The 23,591-nt window shown below is 35.7% G+C and overlaps 1 protein-coding gene across 3 annotated transcripts in view; it reads left to right on the top strand.

Moving 5' to 3' along the window:
• Positions 1-22,987, top strand: part of ARNTL2 (aryl hydrocarbon receptor nuclear translocator like 2) — a 38,848-nt gene extending 15,861 nt beyond the window's left edge. The window contains exons 4-17 of one of the 3 annotated variants that reach the window (XR_001413675.1): positions 757-795; positions 2,307-2,464; positions 3,830-3,909; positions 4,677-4,769; positions 6,957-7,074; positions 7,909-8,052; positions 10,092-10,332; positions 11,260-11,366; positions 11,969-12,119; positions 13,299-13,354; positions 14,091-14,110; positions 18,726-18,813; positions 20,538-20,646; positions 21,983-22,020. Coding sequence is in view for 2 of the 3 variants with exons in the window: in XM_014957025.1 (XP_014812511.1) it covers positions 757-795; positions 2,307-2,464; positions 3,830-3,909; positions 4,677-4,769; positions 6,957-7,074; positions 7,909-8,052; positions 10,092-10,332; positions 11,260-11,366; positions 11,969-12,119; positions 13,299-13,354; positions 14,091-14,199; positions 18,726-18,813; positions 20,538-20,646; positions 21,983-22,119 (1,630 nt within the window). In the remaining variant the exon portion in view is untranslated. Of the gene's footprint in view, positions 1-756; positions 796-2,306; positions 2,465-3,829; positions 3,910-4,676; positions 4,770-6,956; positions 7,075-7,908; positions 8,053-10,091; positions 10,333-11,259; positions 11,367-11,968; positions 12,120-13,298; positions 13,355-14,090; positions 14,200-18,725; positions 18,814-20,537; positions 20,647-21,982 lie in introns of all 3 variants that reach the window. The other 2 variants (XM_014957025.1, XM_014957026.1) reach the window with 2 other exon arrangements.
• Positions 22,988-23,591: the final 604 nt, after the last annotated feature.

The raw sequence follows: 23,591 nt of genomic DNA, 5'->3' as shown, positions 1-23,591 counted from the left end.
CCGGGTGAAGAGCGAGATCTCCCAGTTGTGTCCCAGTTTGGCTCTGGCTGCTGGGTCCTCGCTGGGGTCAGTGGTTTCTTACAGGTGGAAGCAGCTTTTGGGCTCTTTCCTAAAGCTCTAATGGCCAACTGTCCTTCTCCTCCTCTTTCCTCCTAGGAGACAGCTGCTGACTGATTGGCCTGTCTCCTTCTGATCCTGGGACAGCACACACATCTTCTAAGATGGACATAATGGCTTAGGAAAATACTTCATTTTCACTTTTTCTGACCGTGAACAGTTATGGTGTATTTTAGGCCCAGTCTAGACTAGGATTGTTTTTTTCATCTTTTGACAATAAGATTTTGGAAATAAAAACATGAATTCATGGAGTCTCTTTTAAATTATTAAAAATAAAATTAAATTAAGCCTGGACTTAAGTCAAAACATGAATTCATGGAGTCTCTTTTAAATGATTAAAAATAAAATTAAGCCTGGACTTAAGTAATTTGGGTGTTTCATTAATTTTGTTTTCTTCGGGGTAGAAGTAGCCCTGTAATTATGACATATCCCCATGAGATGTTCACATAAATCTGAATACTGGAGGATATGCTTTTGTGTCTTTCTGTTCTGCATCGCTTGCTAGATCATTTTTGTATTAGGACTTTTTATGCATTTGCTTTTTAAAGCCACAGTAAATTTGTAGCATTTTTTTCTTGAATTTTTGGGAGGAAAAAAGTATTGAATATATAATGTAAAACTGTGTTTTGTTTTCTCTAGGAGTGAAGATGAAGAACAAGTTAAAATAAAAGATTTCAGGTACAAATTTACAAGAAAAGTACACTTTGCTAGTAAATACTAGGATTCACAGCAGTAAAATATGAGTTTGGGGGGGAATGTTTATTAAAACTATCAGATATTTAAGAGTAAACTTTTCCTTTTTCTCCCCTAAATGTACAGTCATTTTTAGAGCCTCCTTGAGGATTTTATTTTCTACTAATTTTAATGCAGGCTGTGTTGCAGGCTGTCATCTCAGATGCTTTAGCAAAAGCCTGGGGTTAAAATTTTCAGGGTGTGAATTCAATGCAGTACATTCAAGTTGTGCGTAAGGGGAGGAGCTCATCCTCACTCTGTACGAATTTGAGAATTGCTTTTTCTAGATTTGTCTACACTTGGAGGTATTTAAAATCTATCCAACGTGAAAATGGATTCAGCTAAAGCGCGACAAAAACTCTTGTTCTGGAACAAGTTTTTTGTATAGGGAATTATTCAAGGTTTGCCATTGCACTTTGAATTCACATCTTACCTGAATCCAAATGGAAATTCACACCAATCCCCTGGCAGATTTGAAATGCTGTGTGACTGAAAGCAGTCACGTCCTCCAAATGACAAGCCACTTGGTAAAACCAGAGCTGTTTTATAAAGTTGTTTTAAAAAGAAAAGTGTCTTTCATTTGTCATGTGAGCAGAGATGTCAAAGCAGAAATACATGATCCACTCTGTTGTCAAAAACATTATTTATACAGTATGATTAGTAATAATTATGAAGTGTTTCTGTGATTTAAATTAAATGGAAGAAATGGAAGTGTTCCAAAAACTAGTTATGGTTTTTTTGTTTAACGCCAAAATTCATTTTTCTTTGCTGAGTATCCCAGATTGCTGTACAAGATTCCGTTTTGTGCATTGCTTTAATAACTTTCATGTTGTATTGTTAATTCTTTTTTCCTTAAGTTTTAGTTCGTTAGTTGGAGGAAACAATACTTAGAAGGCATTTTGAAGGTTTGCTTAAAAGCGATCTCCCTCCAACGCTGCTTTTTTCAAGCTTAGTGAGACCTTTTTCTCCCTTCCCCTTTGTACCTGGGGAAGGTAACAGCAGGCTTTTGGAACCATCCAGTCACCACCTCAATTTCTGCATCCACCGGGTCAAGTTTCTGTTCCTTGTAATTGACTCTTAGGGATGTTCTCCATCCCCAAATGTTTGTTTCTGTCTTCCTGAGGTTGACAGGTCAAGGAGCATACCCAATATATTACCTGACTGTTCCTACCTGGCATGAAGGAAAAGTTGGCTGAACCTGAATAACCGATAGAATTCTATTTTTAAAAAGCCTTTAGAGAGAAAAAAGCTGGGATGAATGACCTACAAGTATTCAAGTGAATCCAATTCAGTCCTCAAATACAAGTAGTGGATGCAAACCCATTTCCATGCAGTAGTAGTTCATGTGATAAGTTCGTGTGCTATGTTCAATTTTGGCAACCAGAATTAAATTGATGACTATTCTGGGGAAAAATCATGTGTTCTACATCTTTCTTAAAATAGTTTTTTCTTCTTAGAGAGGCTCACAGTCAAACAGAGAAACGAAGAAGAGACAAAATGAATAATTTGATAGAGGAATTGTCTGCTATGATACCTCAGTGCAATCCCATGGCACGAAAGCTGGACAAGCTCACGGTGTTACGGATGGCTGTGCAACACTTAAAATCTTTAAAAGGTGGGTTTTAGGAAACTAATCCTGGAAGTCCTTGTTCTGTTGGGAGTTATGTTGTGTGCCTTCTTTGATGTTCAATAAATCTAAGCTCATTTATTCTATGTTTCCATGCTGAATTCAGTGCCTCGTTTGTTCTTCATTCAAATGTAGATGTTTGTAACTTCTGGAACTTCATTTCTTCTTTTTGCTTAATATAGCAGAAAAAAAAGCCTCCATCCAGTGTCTGGTATTTTCTCTCTGCTAAGGGTATGCCTTGCAATTGATTCACTCCTTGGTACTTTTCTAAAATTATAGCAATCAAGCAAGTCTGTCTTTCATTTCTTTATTCTCCAACCCCCAAATAAAACGTGTGTTCTGTGGTCTCTCCACTTCTCATCATACTTTCTAGCTAGACTGATACTAGAGAAGCAAAAGGTCTTCGTACTCCTTTTTGTTATTCCTGTGTTTGTGATTGCATCTACTCTTTGTCTCTATACTGGAATTTTATGTTTATCTGTTGACTTTGAAATTTACAACATCATGGGAAATAGGGAATTTTATGTTTATCTGTTGACTTTGAAATCATGGAAAAAGACCATTAAAAAATACCTAAAGAAACTGATGAACTCACTTCAGTGGTAGGTTAAGTTGGGTATCACATGGTCTGTCAGCAGCACACAAGATTTCAGGATATTTGGCAGCACCATTTCAGAATAATAATTTGGTCAACTGTATGTCCAGTTGTTATATATATCTTCAAAGCAAATGCTTCAAGAAAATAAAGATACTCTGTGGAAATACAGTGTATGCTGAAGTTTACTGGAAAGTTCAGCTGCTGTTTACCTTAAAAAAAAATCTAGGAAAAGTTGTGGAAATGCTTGTAATGGCTGAATGTACTTGCCATGGCGCTAGACCCATATGTAGTCCATTAGTCTCATTAAATTGAGACATTCATTTAACTACAATAGAGTGTTTTTTGGATTGTTGGATATATAGTACTAAAGAACCATTTTTCATGACAGTTGATGATGTTGGAATTATTCTGATTCAGCAAATGCTACGAATTCTGAAGTTGGCCAGCAAAATATTTCTAGAAAATTCAGTTCTCATAATATCATTTTTCTAGTAGTACATTAAAGATACGTGACGATAAGTTTCCTGGTTTTATGCTAAATAACAGCCAAGAAAAAACCGGTTGTGTGCCCACATTTATTACCAGCATATGTTTATTAGGTTTTTTATTTTTAGTGTTATTAGAATTTAGACTTTTTATTATTCAGCTCTTGGGGTTGCAAAGAAAATTTATAAAGTAACAAACAAATATAACTATTGAAAGTAAATTTAAAATATAACTTTTGACATAATATCTACAAATAATCTATTTTCCAGGTTCCACTAGCTCCTATACAGAAGTCCGGTATAAACCTTCATTTTTAAAGGATGACGAGCTCCGACAGTTAATCCTTAGGGTAAGTAGAAGGAAACTCTCAGGTAAATGATGTTCTCATTAAAGCTTGTCATTAACTTGAGTTTTTAGTTGGAGGGTGCTTTTTTTCCCACCTTTTTCTCCAAGCAAATGCTTTGATGTACTTGCTAAGTACTGGTTTATAAACACTTTACACTATGTAGGCTTTTTCATAAAGGGGTATAGAAGATGATTTGTTAGCAAGGCAGGCAGCAGCTCTTAAAGAGATAATAAATCTATATATAGTCTTTGTATTTAATAGCTATTTTTTTGTGTTGGTATTGAAGTCTGCATGCAAGTATAGAGAATGCTTTCAATTACACATAAATACACTTGCAATTGTTTGCTCTCCATTTAAATTGTTAGAGATCTACTTTGAAAAAGATGCGGAAATAATACGTTAAAAAAAAAAAATCTTTCTTTTTGTTTTTCCACTTCATCATATACCCACACCTGTTTACCTTTTCTCTTTTGCAACTATTTTCTTTTTCCTTCGCTGCAATAACAGACTTCACCAAGATCTGCAAGATGACTCCCAAGTTAAGCTGTTTTGCAGCTGGCCACCTGTTTGCCCAAAGCTGTGTTTAAGAAACTTTATTGTCTGTAGTTGAAGGTCTGATTTGGTCCTTTTAATCTTAATTGCTCTTTGGTGTGATTTATAACTTATTTAATTTTAAAAATCAGGTTTAAAAGTGTGCTTCCTTGTAGTCATCGATATTCATTTTATATATTAATTGTATGTTTCTAAAGACAGTATCTTTCTATTTTCAGGCTGCAGATGGGTTCCTATTTGTGGTTGGATGCAACAGAGGAAAAATTCTGTTTGTCTCAGAATCAGTTTGCAAAATACTTAATTATGATCAGGTGGTTATAACTGAGTTTCTTGGTTTGCTTTTAACTTGCATTTTCTTAGAAATGTTCAAACTTTTCCATTTTGTTGTATATTACTGGAAAACACTCCTTGTGTATCATTTCTTGGAATGACTTTGATTTAACCTCCTTCAGCATACAGCTTAATATCCTGGAGCAAAATATTTGCAAGTACAGTCAGTGTTCCTGGATTTCTGTTGATCATCCTTAAAAAAACTGCTAGTCAGAGAGGAAGGGATAATTTGAAGATGTCCTAATTTCTATTTCCAAGGGATTTTCTTTTAAATAGTGAAGCGATTTGGGGTTGTTTTTTTTTTTAGGCCAAGGAAAATTGGTAGTTCAGTAGCAGAATTTAATTAAAGCTTTCCTTGTAATGCCTTTGTGCTCAGATGCACTAAATAACACTGCATCCACAATAACTCTCAGTGTTTATACTCTTAACTTGAAGCAAAATTATATAGTGTGACTTAGCTTAACCGATAGGATAAGGGAAATACGAAAAATGTGAGTACTTTCCATTAGTTGGTATTTAACAGCATGGACAATTAACACATATAATCAAAGCACAATAACTTGTTCATGTTGGAACGGGTTGCCCAGAGAAGCTGTGGCTGCCCCATCCCTGGAGGGGTTCAAGGCCAGGCTGGATGGGGCTTGGAGCAACCTGGTCTGGTGGGAGGTGTCCCTGCCCAGGGCAGGGGGGTTGGAAGAAGGTGATCTTCAAGGTCCCTTCCAACACAAACCAGTCTATGATTCTAAGTATCTATAACTTCTGTTCCAAAAGCAGAGGCTAAAACAGTTAGTGCTTCCATCTGTCTACTTTTATAACTTTGAAACTGTTTGTGCTATGTTCATTTTCTTCAAAATGGAAGGGTAACCAATCTGGACTCTTGTTTTCTAAAACTTTTTATTATTTTAAAAAAAAAACCCAAAAGTGTATCTTTTTAAATTGAAGTGAAATGAATCATCTTATGGGAACAAACATAAAGCAGATTTATTTTTTTAAAAAAACACCTTCTGCACTGAATTTACTTAAGGACTAAGAAGTGTCTCACATCAGGTATACCTACTTGCAGACACATAAGATCTTTGCTATTCCAGCCAAAGAGGTTCAGAGACCATGACTGCCAACCCATGCATTTATTAGCTCCGTTGGGAATTATTCTAGGTTATTAATCCCATTCTGCAGCCTAATCTGTTACACCTATGTATTTTAACAAGTCTGCTTTTAGCCTTCTCAGTGGCATTTTCCCTTTGCATTAGGGTTAGGTGTGGGTGAGGGAAATGAAAGTGGCTGTATGTTTATCCTGCTTTCTTAAAAGCTTTTCATTAAGCCCATTTTTGACTCTGCCTTATTGGAGAAGTGCTCCCCGTTACGTACGCAGTGATAACATAGCAAGTGGTGTGGGGCCAAACTGAGTTGCAGTTTGCATCTAGAGTACTGCTTGTAAACACACCTCCTTTCTGCTCCTTGATTTGACCTGCTGTGGTGAAGGTAAGCAATGAAAAAACCAAAACTAGCCCACTTCTGAGAATTCCTTCCTGTTTCAAAAGAAAATAGTGCTGCCTACAGTAGCGCAGCCGACCGGTTACTTGGGATCAGCAGAGTCAGCAGGTTGAATGGATTCTCCTCTAAATAGAGAGATTCCTGTAAATATCCCCTAGTAAGGAGTGCAGAAGTAAGCTCACCTCTGCTTCCAGACAGCTCTTGGCTCAGTGGTGCCAATTTGTTGAGCCAAATTAGATCTCAGTCATTAGGCAGCATGAATATTTCTTCCTATTTCCCTACCTCTCCTCCCCCATACCCCTGCCCGCAGTAATCTGTGGGAGTAATCTTATTTTGTGCATGAACTTCTTTGGCTAGGATCAGGCATCATATTATGTACATGCATACAAAATTTACTTTTACAGAACTGTTTTTTAATATCCAACTATATCTGCTATTTTGCAAAGAGGTAGTAGATTTAACTACCCTGTTTTTATAAAAATAATATTAAACAATGGCAAATCAAAATATTGATGTTTAGAGTAACTGTGGTATTTGATTATTATTTTTTTTTCAAATGATGTAGAAAGTTGTTTTTCTGAGATACAAGTAACATGTATGGGGTCCTGTTCTAAAACGATGTGGTTCTAACATCTTTTGGATTTTGGTGTTTGTTGTGTTTTTTTTTAAAATAGGCCAGTTTAATTGGACAAAGTTTGTTTGATTACTTGCATCCAAAAGATGTTGCAAAAGTTAAGGAGCAACTTTCTTCTTCGGATATCTCCCCTAGGGAGAAGCTCATAGATGGGAAAAGTAAGTCATATTTGAATGTGTTTAACTTTTTTAAAGTTAAAGGCTTTTTTAAAGAGACGTTAATAAATTTAGTTATTATGCAGGACACACTCATGTGTTCGTATGTGCATGGATGTAGAAGCTTGAGATACAGTTTCTATGAACCAAACATATTTGAAGGCTTATCTGCTGCTTAGAATGCACTTAGAGTTTAAAAGCTAGCCCAGAAAATAATTTCTTAGATAATAATAATGACTGAGATTTGCATTGTTAAACACTTACCAAGTTGTGGTCTGACGTTCTTCCTACCAGGCATACTACTCTTTTTTCTTGTATTTGATAGGTCTTGTCAATACAAAAGACCTGATGTAGTCGAACATGGGATAAAATACTACAATATCAAGAATCACTGTCTTCTCTGAAAATGCTAAGTGTCAATCCTAATTCAACCAAATCTTATTTTGTTTACAGTTATTTCTCATATGGAAAACATTATGTACTGTGCAGCTAATCGCTTTGATAGCTGGCTTTTGTAAGAATCTTCGCAGTTCTTCTTTGTACGCAATAGAAGTTGAAATTTTAAAGCATATTTATTAAAATACCATTCAAAATATTGAGAAGGGTTTAGAAATAATTTGGTAATTCTTTTTAATTTTAGAATCTCTGTGACAGTCGTGTTTTCTTTGCCCTGTTTAAGTTATTAGACTTTTTTCATTTTTAATTGCTAGGACAAAATTTAGGAAACGAAAGAGTAAGGAGAATGTACTGGAAGCTAAAATGAAGAAAAGGCCTTGTACTATGAAGTTTTATTCTTGGATTTTGTTTTTTTTAACTACTTTACTAATTTTTTGTAAGCTGGCTTGCAAGTACACAGAGATTTTCAAGCTGGACCAGCTCGACTGAATTCTGGTGCTCGACGTTCCTTCTTCTGTCGGATAAAATGTAGTAGGACCACAGTCAAAGAAGAAAAGGAGTGCTTGCCCAACCCAAAGAAGAAAGGTAGTGTAGATGAAGAAAAACAGTGTAGATGAAGTGGGGGCTGTCTGTCTTGAAAGTTGGTATATTTAAGTTCTGAATCAGTAGCGTGAGCCTTGTCGTTCTCACTGACTTCACAAAGTAGCTGTGGAGAAGTGCAGATGTGTACTAGAGACACGTTTAGAAAAACAGTACAATTGTACTCTTCCTCCTCCCTGTTCACTCCTGGAAAAGAGGGAGGGAGGAACCTGAGTTACGGGGGCTGTTTGAGAGCACGTTGTCTGTTGTAGTCAAATTTCAGAAGTCTCTCATTTTTGGAAGCACTGGAGCAGATCAAAAGAATGAAACCAAGTAACTTATGTCTTGAAGAGAACTGTGAGTAAGGCCTGCGAAATCTACTGTTTTGAAGGAAAAAAAGCAAGTAAACCAACTTTTTTTCTGATTTAATTTTTGTGTGTACTAAAAAAGTATGAATTTATGAATTTCCTTTTTTTTTGCTTTTAATGACAAAGTTAACTTTTCAGTGGTGATTCCATTCCTTTTTCCGATAATTTTATTTTAGTTCATATTTTGGTATGCCTGTACAGCAGTATACTCTTGTAGAGTTTTACGTGAATGGATCTTTCTAAAAATGTAATTTCCAGCTTTTATTTATTACCTTGATTTTTTGCAAATGAAACCAAGTAACTTATGTCTTGAAGAGAACTGTGAGTAAGGCCTGCGAAATCTACTGTTTTGAAGGAAAAAAAGCAAGTAAACCAACTTTTTTTCTGATTTAATTTTTGTGTGTACTAAAAAAGTATGAATTTATGAATTTTCCTTTTTTTTTGCTTTTAATGACAAAGTTAACTTTTCAGTGGTGATTCCATTTCTTTTTCCGATAATTTTATTTTAGTTCATATTTTGGTATGCCTGTACAGCAGTATACTCTTGTCGAGTTTTACGTGAATGGATCTTTCTAAAAATGTAATTTCCAGCTTCTATTTAATACCTTGATTTTTTGCAAATGTGTGCTGACATTATTTAACCATGAAAAAATCCTCTTCCTTTTGTATTTCAATGTAACCTGTTATTGTTGAGATATAGTAAATTGTAAAATAGGTCCGTCATTGTAAGTAAATAAAATTCAGTCTCCCTTGATGTGCCGACTAACATGGTGAGATAAGAATTTAACTTGTATAAATGTTTCTCAGGAAAGCAGTATTGAGGGAGGGCACCTTGACAATCAGAGAAACTGTGACAAAGTCACAGTAGGATAACTCAGTTTTTCATTTTACGTCATTGTTATATGTATTCTGTGGTTGATAGGGTTAGTGCAGTCAAATCTATGTAAAGCATAGTTTGTTCAGAAGACAGGTATCAAGAATACTTTGTCAATTTTTTGAAAGACATTTACTGTACGAACACACTACGTCATCTCTGTGCCTTGATGCTTCTGTGGGTGTTTGCATGTTATATAGGCAGCAAAGAGTTTACCAGCCATAGGAATAAATGACAGTGGATGCTGTAATTTAAGACTTTTAAAATATTTTTGTTCCCAGAAAATTGGGGAATTCAGAAGCCTAAGATAAATAGAAAATGAGCTAAGTTTCTTTGGATTGTTCTCTTGACTGATTCATTTAGCTATCGCAGTGAGCATATGTTAAGATCATCGTGTTCACAAAAGGTAAATTGATTTGGAAGGTACTGAGTGCCTCTCTAGTCTATTTAAATTTACTGTGAAACTATGCAAAGAGAAAGTGATCTGTGTGTTACCAGACTGTTGGTTTACTTTTTTTTTCTGTTAGTCTGTGTTTGAACTGCCAACAACTGTAACTTATCTTCCAAAATCTTACATAGGGTTAGAAGCGCTCTCTTCAGGTAAGCCAAAATGAAATAGTACAAAATTAACTAAAAAATTTAGTTAACTAAAAAGTACTCTGTAAAATTATCTGTAGTCTTGTACCTTTGTTGTAGGTAAGCAAAAAATAGAGTTGCTGGTCTCATGGTAAATGGAATTTTAAAAAGTAGTTCAGTTTACTTTTTGAACCATAACTGCTTCTTATTTCATTTCTTTTTACTAGATCACAGAAAATACTGTACCATTCACTGTACTGGGTATATGAAGAATTGGCCTCCTAATGATGTGGGAGTAGAAGAAGAAAATGATGTAGAAAAGGACGGTAGTAACTTTAACTGTCTTGTTGCAATTGGGAGGTTGCACCCTTATATTGTTCCACAAAAGAGTGGAGAGATAAAAGTCAAAGCAACAGAATTTGTTACACGATTTGCCATGGATGGAAAATTTGTTTATGTAGATCAGCGGTAAGCGTTTTGTTCTTTAATGAAGGGAAAATGAAAATAACATCAGTAGTTAAATTTCCTAATATTTTCTGTCAGAACTGTAATTTCTCCAGTAGGATACAATGTCTCGGTGCTCTACACAGGAAGCAGGTCATTCTGAATCTATGAGAAATTGGGCTTTGTTTTTTTGTCAAACAAAACAATGTATAAATGTAAGTGTATTGTTCTATAGGAAAAGATGAGCTAGCAAGAGATGTCGGAATATGCACTGATGTACTTATTTATTCATAAAGAAAAATCTCAAGTTAGAGTTTCATAGCTATGCATATGACTTAAGTAATAAACACTGAACCAAAAATTATTTCTTCTTAAAATCTTACTATTTGGAACACACATGTTATATCTAAATGAGGTACCAAATTATTTCATAAGAAGTGAAAGCTAAGTTCCTATTTTCTGAACTTCCTAAAGCAGACTTTTATTTGTTGTGTAGAATGAATTACTGCTTTAAGTTCATTATTGTCACTGGAAGCTTTTTATTGCTTTCTGTCCTCTTGTCTTTCAGCTAAAAGTGTCATTTTAAATCTACTCCTTAAAGAGGCAGAGCAATATTTGACTACAAAATTTTTTTAATGACTCGTTATGTATGACCAGTACTCTGATTAGGTAATGGGACGACCAATGATCATAAATATTTTGTGTGTACATGTGGTTTGCACGTTTAAACACTCTTATTTTGTCTTTGAATTGCCATTCATTGCGAATGGATAACTTGCAGTGAATAATATTTCCTGTTGTTTTAGAACTATACTAATGCTGTATCTTTCCTAAACATGAACACAAGCATCTATTTCTTTAAATATTTATTTTCTGCTTTATCTGATACTGAAGAAAACAAGCTTTGCAGTTGTTCGAATCTGCTGTAGTTTATGTTTTTATTTCTAACAGTGCAACAGCAATTTTAGGATATCTGCCACAAGAGCTTCTAGGAACTTCTTGTTACGAGTACTGCCATCAAGACGATCATAATCATCTAGCTGAAAAACATAAAGAAGGTACAAAATAATTGGTCCTCCCATACTACGTATAACTACACCTAACTGTTTTGTGAAAACAGTACAAATCAAAAAATCAGAAGCTGAGAGTTAATAAACTTAATGTTAGCATTGTCCTTTTCTGTGTCTGCATTAAGAGATGCCCACACAAAGCTTGTCATAAAAGGAGGGAGAAACTTCTCTTGTCTTGGCTCTTGGTGCAGTGCTTCAATCGCAAGGGAATAATGTTAGTGCTTCTTTCAACCCCCTGCTCCAATCGCTTATAAGAATGAGGAGGGAGTCCTGGAGATCAGATGTGCCTCATCATGTAATTAAAGACACCAATTATGAAAGTTCACCAAGTCGGTATTCTCCCTACTAGTGGTTAGCAGAAACTTAGTACTTGGGCTTTAATTTAAAATTAATAACACTGATGAAAGTGTAGTTTGATTTCATCAGGGGCCCTGTCCTGTCAGTTGTTTTGGCATTTAATTTTTATTTCTGGCCAGCAAAAACATTTTGGTTTTATGATGCTATAAAACTTCATCTTTCTAAAGTATAACTTTAGAAACTTATCTTTCTAAGTATAAGTATGGTAATTGCAACTTTTCTTTCTTATTTAGTGTTGCAGAATAAAGAAAAAGTATTTACAAATTCCTACAAATTTAGAGCAAAAGATGGGACTTTTGTTACTTTAAAGAGTCAGTGGTTTAGTTTCATGAATCCGTGGACCAAAGAACTGGAGTACATAGTATCAAACAACACTGTGGTATTGTAAGTAATTCATTGTATGAATTCCCATGTTATTTTTGTCTTAAATGCAGTTACCGTTAACAGAAAGCAACCTATTTAAGAAGAAAAAGACTAGAAAATATCAACACTGCACAAAATTAGTTGAGTAAAACCTGGAAGAACATTTTTTTTTGCATTTACCGGTTATTTTTATTTCGGGCTTAACTTCTGGATTTAACTCTGAAAACTGCTGTTTCCAGTAGAAAAAATGAGGTGAAATAGTTTCTTATTAAAGAAAGGAAGGATCTTCTAAGAAAAGTAGATCTGAAAAAATGGAAATGTGAAATTAGCTTTATTTTTCCTTCTGAGCTTTACAGGACTGCATGTATCAGTTGACCCAGTTTTAAGTGATACCCTACCCACCATGTGTCAGAATGGGGAGAAGCATAATTGATAGATCGTAGAAATGCAAAGCAGGACAGAAAGGTACTCTCCAAATTGATTGCAAGGGAGGGGCCTAAATTCTTCAGTCTTTGTTTTTAATTCTCCTTTTTCATTCTCTGTGCCTTGCAATTTGGATTGCTCCGATGACACTGAGGCTCTTTGCCAATGACAGGTTTTTTGAGAGGGGGACAGAGGGGATTTTATTTCTGTTAAACCAAGTTGTCAAGGGGGTCTTTTACCCCTTCTGTAGCTGGTTCATACCTTCAGTCAACATCACCCACCTATTTTGCCCGTGTCCTTTTTCCTCAAGAAGGCAGAGAAGAGCAGTTAAGATGATCTATGGTGCCCAATAGCCAAAGGCCACTTTGCCTGCCCTGGAGATCTGGGCATCTGCAGCTGTCTAGAGGAGGCAAGGTGGGCAGCAACTGCTGGTAGAAGGTAGCCCCTGACCCACCTTGTAGCAGTTGGTTCTTGTTAACTGGTCTCCCTCTTAGGAGCAAAAATGGTAACCACCTTCTCTTACGGAACACAAGCAACTATTTTGGCCTTTTTTCTTTATTTGGAGAATAAGTGGAAATTAATATTTCACCTGGTGCATCAGAAACGACACTACAAAGGGTTGAACATTGAAACATGTGAGGAACATCTCATTTTTTTTACTAGTTTGAGGATGTTTCTACTCTGTGTAAAGTACTGTTGAAATCAAACATAAATGTGCTGAGGTTTGCCTTTGAAAAACTTGTTGATTTTATTTTTTTTTTTTAATTTAAATCTCAGAGGTCATAATGAGTCAGCTGAAGAACAGGTCGCCCATGGTTCCCAGCCTGCAGAAGGCAAGTGTTGCTTCTTACAGTTACCATAGATGCATCTTCTGATCAATCTTTGCGTATTTAGATTTATTAAATCCAGGATTTTTTTTATTCTAGGTTACTGTGCAAGGAAGGATTAAATTTTTTTAAAGCTAACTCTTGTGACAATTTCTAGTTACAGCATCCTAATTCATATTATTCACATAACTGTGATCAGAAGGACTTACAGCATACGTTTTCCTTCTAGCAGCTTCTACAATAGCTAGGATTTTGGTGGATAGGATATTATGCTTCTGTCACAGATCCTCTTCACATTTTGCCTGGTTTTCTGAAGAAATGCAACAGTACTGTCTGAGTTTACCTAGAGAATATAGGGTGCTGTTCTGTCATCTTGCTGGAAGGTTTTTTATTTTTGCTTTTGAAATTGTTGTTTTTAATAACTGATTTCTGTTTGTGAAAAATCAAGAGCTTTTTTCTCATGCATCTTGCATTATCTGTGAGACAGACTGGAAGTGGTAATGACTAAAGCTAATTTCATTACTGGAGATGAGCAATTTTCACAAATGCATTAATCAGATATCTTTTATATTTCAAATGAGAAAACAACATCCCTCGTGAGTGAGTGTTTTAAGGAATTTAATTTCTGAAAATTAGAAATATAGAACAAAAACTGCTTTAAAATTAATCCTTGTTGCTGAGTAATGAAACTGCTACAAACTTAAGGGGTTTTTTTGTTGTGTTTTTTTTGTTTTAATTGTAGATGCTGCAAAACAGTCTTTAGTAAGTGTACCTGGAATGTCCTCTGGAACAGTTCTTGGTGCTGGAAGTATAGGAACTGAAATTGCAAATGAAATATTAGAATTGCAAAGGTAATAAATGTTTAACATCATACATTAGGCTTTTAAGTAAAGATAGTAGAGAAGAGTTATACATGATTATGTGGGGGTTGTTCAAGTTTCATTTTTGTTGTGTTATATGCATAAAATATTTTTTAGTTTGAGTGTTAGCATTATGAGGTGCCAATTGTAACATAATGTTAATCTCATGCATGGCAGAACATGTCACTGGTGTTGACAAATAGTTTTGTTCTGGGCATGCTGTTTCCTCTTTTAATGAAAATATTATTTAACTGTGACTCCAAAAGCATTACTGTAATGCAGCTTCTTCACATGATGTTGAAATAGGTAGATAAACCATTTGGGAATGGAAAATCAGTTGTTTGTGAGTAGTGTTTATATTTTTCTGATAGCATTGCCCTGCTAGGAAACCTTCCCTTGAAACAGTCCCCAGTGGAGTGATTTCTTAGTCTGTGTTGTCACTTTCCTGATTATCCTGCCCTTAGACTAAAGTCATAGCACAATTCCTTCCCAGTACCCAGCCATAGATTAAAAAAAACCTCTCGCATCATTCCAGGTGGGAATCCATAGAAGATTCAAATTTTAAAACTTACCAGTTTTAGCAGGTACACAGCATAGCCAAGGAATTTGAAAGGAAGAAGCATCATTTTAACGTGAAGATATCCTTATCTATTTTTTGTGTTGTGCACCCACAGTGGTGCCTGATGTACTTATAGAAGGAAAGGTTATTACTCTGTGTCAGGTTGCACTGTATCAGCATTTGTTGTCTAAGAACGTTTTTTTAAAAGTCTCAGAGCCAGCAGATTCCAGGACTTTGGGATGCACGTGCACAGAAAAAGTCTGTTTTCAGTCACAACTCTTACTATCAAACAAACACCCCAGATCTCTTTCTGCAGGGCTACACTACAGCATCTTGTCCTCCAATCTATACGTACATACCTCGATATGCCATGGCATAGTGAGATTCTGCTGTTTCAGTAGTAGTCTGACTCTGATATCAGCTTGTTTGTGAGGATGTTATGGGAAATAGTGTGAAAAGCTTTCTTAAATTCGAAGTAATTAACATCCAACGATATCTCCTTATCCACTGAGCTAGTTCACCTCCTTGTAGAAGGCTGTCAGATTGGTTCAGTGTGATTTTTCCCTTCGTAAATCCATGCTGAAGTCCAGGATCACATATTACCTCTTCCCAGTGTGGTTGTCTTCTCTGCTTTCTGTTCATCAGAAGACACTATTTAATTTTATGAAACAGTGAAGACCATGGTCAGAACCTAAGAGTGCGATGTGTGACAGTGATAGATATTTCTTACTCTCTTTCCAGTATTTTGGAATCACCTCCCAACAGTGAATTCACCCTCCTTTAGTAAAATAGGAAAACTGCACAGGAAATCATTCATTTTCAATGAAAGGAAGAAAAAAAAAATAAACACTTTAGTTGTGATGGGATGAAAAGATTGCTACTTTAAAAAAATACAGTTTAAATCCATCCCTGAGCATGTTGGCAGGTTGCTGGGATTATCCAGCAAGGAGGAGGAAAAGCACTGGCAACAAAAAAGGATTGGTACCCTCAACAGCAAAGATGGGATGTTACATTTTGATAATACTGTTAAGTCCTATCATTAGTTCCATCTATAGAGGGAAGGAGAGTCACTTTTTATTATAGCCTTCTGAAGACTGAATTAAGTTGGCAAAAGTTCTCATCTCTGAACAGTTAATATCCAGGCATGGCCCAAGATAATATCCACCCATGACCCAGAGCTTAATTTGACTCTGTTCTGCACTCTTCAGTCAGCTCAGTGTGATGTTCTTGATTGACATTACCTGGCCTTTGCTGAAAGTCATCATCCATGTGAGCATATGTGTCATCATCTTAAGGAAACCAGATTATTAAGTAGATGAATAACAAAATGAAAGAATGAATGCATTCCTGGGAAAGTTTTCTTCAAAGCTATCCCTTGAAAGTTCTGGTATTTGTGTTTTAAGAACCACAAGCAATGCTCTTTCTCTTCATATTGCTACAGAGGCAAGGGTTTCAGGAGCAGTATCTTCCTAAGCAACAGAGGGCAGTTCTATGAGTCTTGTATGAAGATAAACCAAGCCATTACTCCTCTTGTGTGACAGTTCAGCAGGTCACAGGAGAGCAAAGTCTATCTGTTTTAATCTTAGGAAACAGAAGAATCCATTACAACAGACAGAATTGTGGAATTTGGAGAAGAAATTATGGTACTGAATTAATCTCCCCAGTTTGGGGGAATCTTTTTTGTAAGAGTGGGTTTATTTTTTTTTAGTCTGTTTAAATGGAATTCAGACGTACAGTTGAGGCAGGTATGACTGAGGCATCTATAGGAATATTTCACAAGAATATTTATTATTTCATATTCTTCCTGATGCCAAAAGAAGAATGGATTTTTATAGTCCACTACAGACCTTTCAGAAATTGAGCTTATTTATCAAAAAGTTCAGCTTCCATAATATTAACACCGGCATAATTTTCTTTCTGTTTGTCTGCCTATCATGAGCTTGAAGCTCATGAAGCATACCTCCCTATCTGTCAGAGATTAATTTTGTAGATGTCTTGGATTTCATCATGTAATTAAAGCATGGCTTTATTCCTTTATGGAGCAGCAGTTTCAGGCAGCAGCATGTTTGCCCCAGTTTGTATGATTTACCAAAACATCTTTCAGGAGGATCACAGTGATAGTTCCGACACGCTTCTAATTTAAAAAGTGAAGGAGAAATAAATGATGAAACTGGATTCGAGTTCTGGATTCAAAGAACTACTTTTCAGGACAAGTATTTGTGGAAGTGCTGGCAGTGATGAGTGCAAGAAACTGCATCAGGTGGCCTTAATCTTCAAGTCATTGATTGAACTTAGTGTTTCTACCAGTTACGTCCACATCTTGAACTCTGTTTATTAAATGAAACAATGTTATGTTGCTTTCTTTGGAAACAGTCATCATATTTGTCAGCTAATAGATTGAAATCTTAGTTGTCCATGGGCACTGGAAATGGAGAAATAAACTTGTGCTGAAACTAATAGCCCAAGAAGTTGCTATGCAGATAACAGAAAAGGTGAAAAGTCAAGCAGAATAAGGTAAACTGAAGGGCAGTTCTGAAAAGAAGCCAGCTATGGAAGGGAGCAGTTGCATCATGCAACTGGAATCTCTGGCATCATATTCATCCTACAGCTTGGGGGAAAATAAACTAGGTTTTGTCTCTGTAAGAGGAAGAGGTGTTCACAAAAGCAATTGGCCATTGAAGGCCTTATCAGTAATGGCTGAATGTTTCTGGAGATGTTTGGATGTAGTTGCTTGTACCCAGATGTACTCACTTCTCCAGAATTGTTGCTGAGAAAAATGCTGCATTTCTTTCCAGGAAAAAGAGTAGAATTTCATGCTATTTGTTCGTTTTTCTTTTATATGATATCGAGTTACTATCTTGTACGCACTGAGGCAATCAAAACAAGAGTGATCAACAAAGGCTAGCACCAGCTGTTTTTCATCAAATACCTTTGTGACTACAGACTTAATCCAATAGAATGAGTACATTTACTACCTGAATCTGCTCTCTGCATTTTTTTAATACTTGTAAGACACAGATGGTTCTCACACTGTGCATCAGGCATCACCAAGTCTTTTTTTAAAATTTCAGGACTATGCCTACAGCTTTATTCACAAGCATATCTGAGTTGAATTAGCATCTGAGTAATGATCGTTTTAGTTACAGCAGTGCTATAAATCTATTCAGTCTGGATGTGTCCCAGCTTTTAGAAATGGCAGTACTGCTTATCAAATGGTGCACTGGATATTGGAACATAGGGAACTAATAAATATTCCACACAAATAACTTGACTTATTTAAGATAGGCCGTTCATTCACCCATTTTCTATTTTTCCTCCAATCCCTTATCACATTTCGGGTCTGAGTAAGCCACGGAAACAGAAGTATCCAGAGTGCCCCAGTTCTTCTGTAGCCTTGTGCTTTAGCAGTCAGGAAGAGGAGGAATTTTCACTGTTAGTTATGTGTTTGGTGAGGGAGGACACGCAGTATCTCAAGGAATTCTGGTAATGAACAAGCAGTCTTTACTTTTAGTTGGAATGTTATGAAAATATGGAGAGACACGTATAACAAAATTATAGTAGAGGGACCATTAGAAGGATGTGGTGTTTTCCATTCACCATTTAGGAGAACTTCCCTATGTTGTCTGTATTTTATATGTATTTGAAATGTACCTATTTGTGTCAGCGTGCATATTTCTGAAACCTGTTACTCTTTGGTCTGTCAGTGCTGGTGATTCAGCAGAAAAATAAAAGTGTGCTCAAGTAATTATGACCCATTGCCTTTATTGATCTCTTCTGCTTTTTGTGTTAGCAAAACTTGGAGCAGGAGAATTTAGGAGAATTGAAGGCAACACTGTCTCAGATTAGCTAGCTCATGCTTCATCACTGGGGAGGTCTGGTGGGTTCTGCGACGCATAGGCTATTTTTCAGTTTATGATCAATGTGACTTGGTAAATGGACTAAACATATACAATTTTAGGTTGCGTTCTTCACCATCTGGGGAGTTAAGTGCATCACATCTCTTGAGAAAGTCACCTTCTCCAGCTTTAACTGTAAACTGCACCAATGTGAGTATGTCACCTGCCTGTAAAAATCTAAAAGTAAAAGGCTAATGTCAGATACCTCAAAGCCTGTGTTTGAACCAAATTACCCTGTCTTGTGTTTTTGTAAGAGAATGTGTAAGATATTGCGAACTACTTGGCAGCTATGAAAGTCTTTTGAGAGATGTGACACCAGCAGCAGTTCCAGCCTCATTTATGGGACCATCAGATCAAGCCTTAAAGGGGCTGTTCCCGAGGCTGAGGGGACTGCAGTGTCCACTCAGTTATTAGGATCTCTGCTGAAGCTCTACAAGTATGCTAAATATGAGTGTGATTCATTTGATGAGGACTTCTGGATTTGGAAATGCATTAAAACTTTTGCTAAATAGCTGTCAGAGAGTAGAAGTGTTCCTACCTGTTCAGTTTGACAACCAAAATAAAATACCAGTTCTTGTTTTCTCTCACTTGTACTTTTAAGATTAATGTTCTTGAAGGCCCTTTTAAAAACCCATGCTGTGTGTTCAGTTTTGAAATGTTTAAATTTTTTACTTTGAAGGTATTTCAGTAATCTTCTAAAAATTGATAAAATATGTTGTTTTGCTAATCTAGTAGCACTGGTAACACTGCAAAATATAACTATCATAGTTATTGACCTTAGCTATGGAATAACTAACATATCTTTTACTGAAGTATATTGCATGTTGTCTATCGTGCACTGTCTGAATAAGAATTTACTTTTTCATCGCCGTTTATTTGAATGTAAATTTCTTTCCATTGAAAGACAATTTATCTTACAATTGCAGTTTTCGTTTCCTAACAATATTCTTCTGGCCTACAGATTGTTTTGACTTCCTCCTTTCTTTATGATCACTCTTCCCCTGCCTTACTGCTGGTCTTTCTCCCTAAGAATTGGTTGACTTATATGTACTGAACCCTAAATCATGCAGCATCTCATCATAAGGATAACATCATTGTATTCATTGAAGGTTTTTCTTTATTCTGTGCTTTGGTATCCCATTTGTTCCTCAAATGTTTTTGAAAATATTTTTGTGAAGCATTTCAACTTGATTAATTTCCTAGTAGAATATACACAAGTCTGTCAACCCGAGAAATCTATCCTGCTAAATTGCATCTGTGTGTTAGATGAAACAAATGGGAAAAAAAAATCCTGGTATGTTTGAGTTAGGAGGACTACCACCTCTATTGTTTCTAGCCGACGTTTTGCATTTTGAAAAAGTGAATTTAAAACTGCTTAGATTTTTAGCATGATGGTAACAAGATGCAAAATAATAGAGAAGATACAAGTTTATAATGCCTATAGTTTAATGCATATAGAACATGGGAGGTATGAGGGTCTTTTATCTTTTAGCTAGAATGTGTAAACATTGACAAACAGGGCATGACTGGGAATTTGTAGTTTATGATACTAGACATGGAAAATATATAGACCAGTACAATTTGTTGTGCTGGATTTATTTGCTGAGTATTGAGTTAGACCCTCAATAAAGCAGAGGCCATCACTGTGATGTACATTTGACGGATGTGTAAGCAATGCCTTTTAAGCCAAGTCAAGCGCTATTGTGAATCTCTAAAAATATTTTTTTAAAATGCAGTAGATCTGCCTGTTGATGTGTATTTTTCATTTAGTCTATTTAGTTCTTAATACTTCGACACCAGTGTTTCTGTAATGTAATCATTGTGCCTAAATCTAGAATTTAATTCTGTCCCTTTTACTACTTTTGTTCTTTCAGGTTCCAAATAAAGAGTTGATTCAGTTATGTCCTTCGGAAACAGAAGTTCTAGAGACTTCAGAACAAAACCGGGGTGCTATTTCATTTCCTAGTAATGAGCCTCTCCTCAGTAAGATTTCTTTCTCTTGTGGATATTTTGTGGGCTGCAGGGGAAAACATTTCTGAGAAACGGTGTAATTTTTGAGTGCACCTCTTTTCAACCATGTGTAAATTGCAAAGAGATTTGTCTGTCTGTCTGAAGATGAGAGGACTCTTAAAACAGATGTGTTGCCACTGGAAGGCAAACAGCAAAATTGGATCAGTGAGTGAATTTCATGACAAAAAATAATGTCTTGTAACAGAAGTTCTTGCATGCCAGTTTTAATTAGATACTTACTAGTTCTCTCTCCAGAAAAGAGAGATGAGTAAGAAAAGGAATTTCAGTGCAATGTAAAGGAACTGGTTGTTAATTTGTGAACCATTGTCCTTTTAGCACTTTATCTCTTTCTTAACTGCAAGCTATAGATAGTCAGTACAAAGGGCTAGTCAAAATGTTTCAGAAAGAAAATTCCTCCTCCCCCCCTTCCAGCATGCCCTACGGCAGCAGTTTGTCTGGGTACAGGGTAACTCAAACCAGGCACTGGCCTTGTACAAGGAGAATGCCATTGTATTTTTTTTAACATAAAAGGCATAACAATAGCAATGTTGATGCTTACCCTGTATTTCAGCTCTTAGAAACTTTTCTGTCTCCCTCTTTTATTTCAGTTACTAGAGATTTATTCATTTATTTATTTATTTAAAACCTATATCTCTCTTCCAGTTTAGTTATGAGCCCTTTATATATATTAAAAAAAGACATTTAAAAAAAAACCAGAAACAACTAATCCTCAAATAAGAGTTTGAAAAAAAAAATAATAATAAAAAAAATATATAAAAAAGCAACAACATTTATCCCAGACAGGCAAGGAGACATTTTTCACTGATACTTGAGCTGAAGCATTTTGCTTTACTATTGTTAAAGTCAAGGGTATAGCAAGCTGTTGATTTCTAGAGCTAACATGTAGTAATTTGTAAGGTTTCAGGCATTCACCCAGCATAGTACATCAGAGGAGAATTCAGGTACTTGACTCTGTTTCCCACTAAGGCGCCGTGAAGTAGAAAGCAGTTTTTCTACCCCAGTGACATGAATGTCACTGCACGGATACAAGTTTTATTAGCTAGCACTTGGAAGTATTCCAATGAATTGGCAAGACTTAAGTCTTCTTAAATCAAGTTCTGCATGTCCTTATAGCTATCTGCAGACAGCCATTATGTCTGTCTGTTACTTAATTCTTTTTTTAACACTTACGTGGAAATGATTGCCTCAATTTCAAAGGAAGGTGCTGTGTAAAAACAAATATGTTTTGAAAGTTACTGTATTCTTCATGCTTTTTACTGCATACGTTAATGTTTTAATAATTTTATAGGTGGTAATTCTCAGCTGGACTTTGATGCAATATGTGAAAATGATGACACTGCTATGACAGCTCTTATGAATTACTTGGAGGCTGATGGAGGACTTGGGGATCCAGCTGAACTCAGTGATATACAATGGGCTCTCTAATAAGAAAGAGTGTAAAATACATAATGCACAACAACCATACATCCTCAGTACTGTAATGTAATTTTTTAATGTTTCATTTGAATTCATACCTACCTGTCTATATATTTTTAAAGACTGAAGCCTTATTCAGAGAGAGAGAGTTTTTGCTGCACCTATGGAAAAATGTAGTATTTTTTTCATGATGGGAAAACTTTAAAATTTTAATATACAACCATCTGTAACTGGAATGCTTAAAACACGTTGCTATATTTTTGTTAAGAAGCTTTAACCAAAAGATACTGTACAATGTACAGGAATATTTTTTCTTAGTTTTAATACTTAAACTTTTATTTATTGTCTTTGGTTTAAGTGGTAGAATGTTGATTAGCTGTGTTATTTTCTATAGGACCTACTGTACTTACAGTTTAAGGATATTTGTAACTATCAAATTTCATTGAAATGATGATTTGCACACAATATGGTTGTAAAATAAGGTATTGTAATTCTCAAATGATGCGGTTTGTGATTCCTTGCCCTTTTCAGGCACGAAGTTTTTGTGAAAATAAAGCATACAATTCTAGCAGGAAGGATTTGAATTAGATCACCATAACAATCAGAAGAGAAGGTTTTGAGAAAAATAGTCATTTGTCCAATATGCAAATGTGATAACAGTATAAGAAAAGAGCAACAAAATCTTAATTACTATTTTGTATTATTTGTAAAGTATTATCAGAGGGGCAGTGCATAGAACCTAAGAAAAGTAATGCTATAACTATAATAAAGCACTTTGGTCTCATCAAAGATTATTTATGAATTAGAGCAGTTTGGATAGATTGTCTTGGTTCCAGAATGAGGCTAGCACTGTCTATTAGAGAAAAAAAAAAAAGAAGTTAAAATTCGACAGTATCTTTTTTAATCTTTATATATTTGGAGGGATTATCTTGATTTTCTATTGCTTGAGTCGGTGACTTTTTATAATCTTTGTGTAGTATAGTGCTGTCTGTAAGTAAATGCTGTATTGGATGGTCTTCTTTGGGGAGACAGCCTTTGCAAGAATTGTATGGCAGTTACAGCAAATTACTCAAGAACGTGGCACTTCATAGGTCGTATTAGAACCATATAGGATTAACATATAGAGTAGATCTTTTTATCTCTAGTATTAATTTTTGCACCGATATATTTCACGGGAGCATCGTTTTTCGGTTTTGGCTTTTTTTTTATTAATTTGGGTAATGAGAAGAAAGCATTTGAAGATATTTGATGCGTGTGCCTATCAATGCAGACACAAACACAGGCACCACCATAAGCACTAGTGCATTTGTGTTAACACTGAGGGGGAGCAATGGGCAGCCTGGGTCAGACCTTTTTACCAAGGCTGAAACGTGTGAAGAAATAGGTGCTGTAGCCACTAGATGTCACATTTCTACTCTTAGACAAGATATACATGATTTTGTCATCCTCTGACTTCTATGCTTTGACAGAGCAGCTTTGTA

This window comes from Calidris pugnax, unplaced genomic scaffold (genome assembly GCF_001431845.1).
Source record: "Calidris pugnax isolate Ruff unplaced genomic scaffold, ASM143184v1 scaffold189, whole genome shotgun sequence".
NCBI classification, from domain to species: domain Eukaryota; kingdom Metazoa; phylum Chordata; class Aves; order Charadriiformes; family Scolopacidae; genus Calidris; species Calidris pugnax.
Note: the sequence above shows the minus strand (reverse complement) of the source record. Positions and strands in the feature narration are given on the sequence as shown.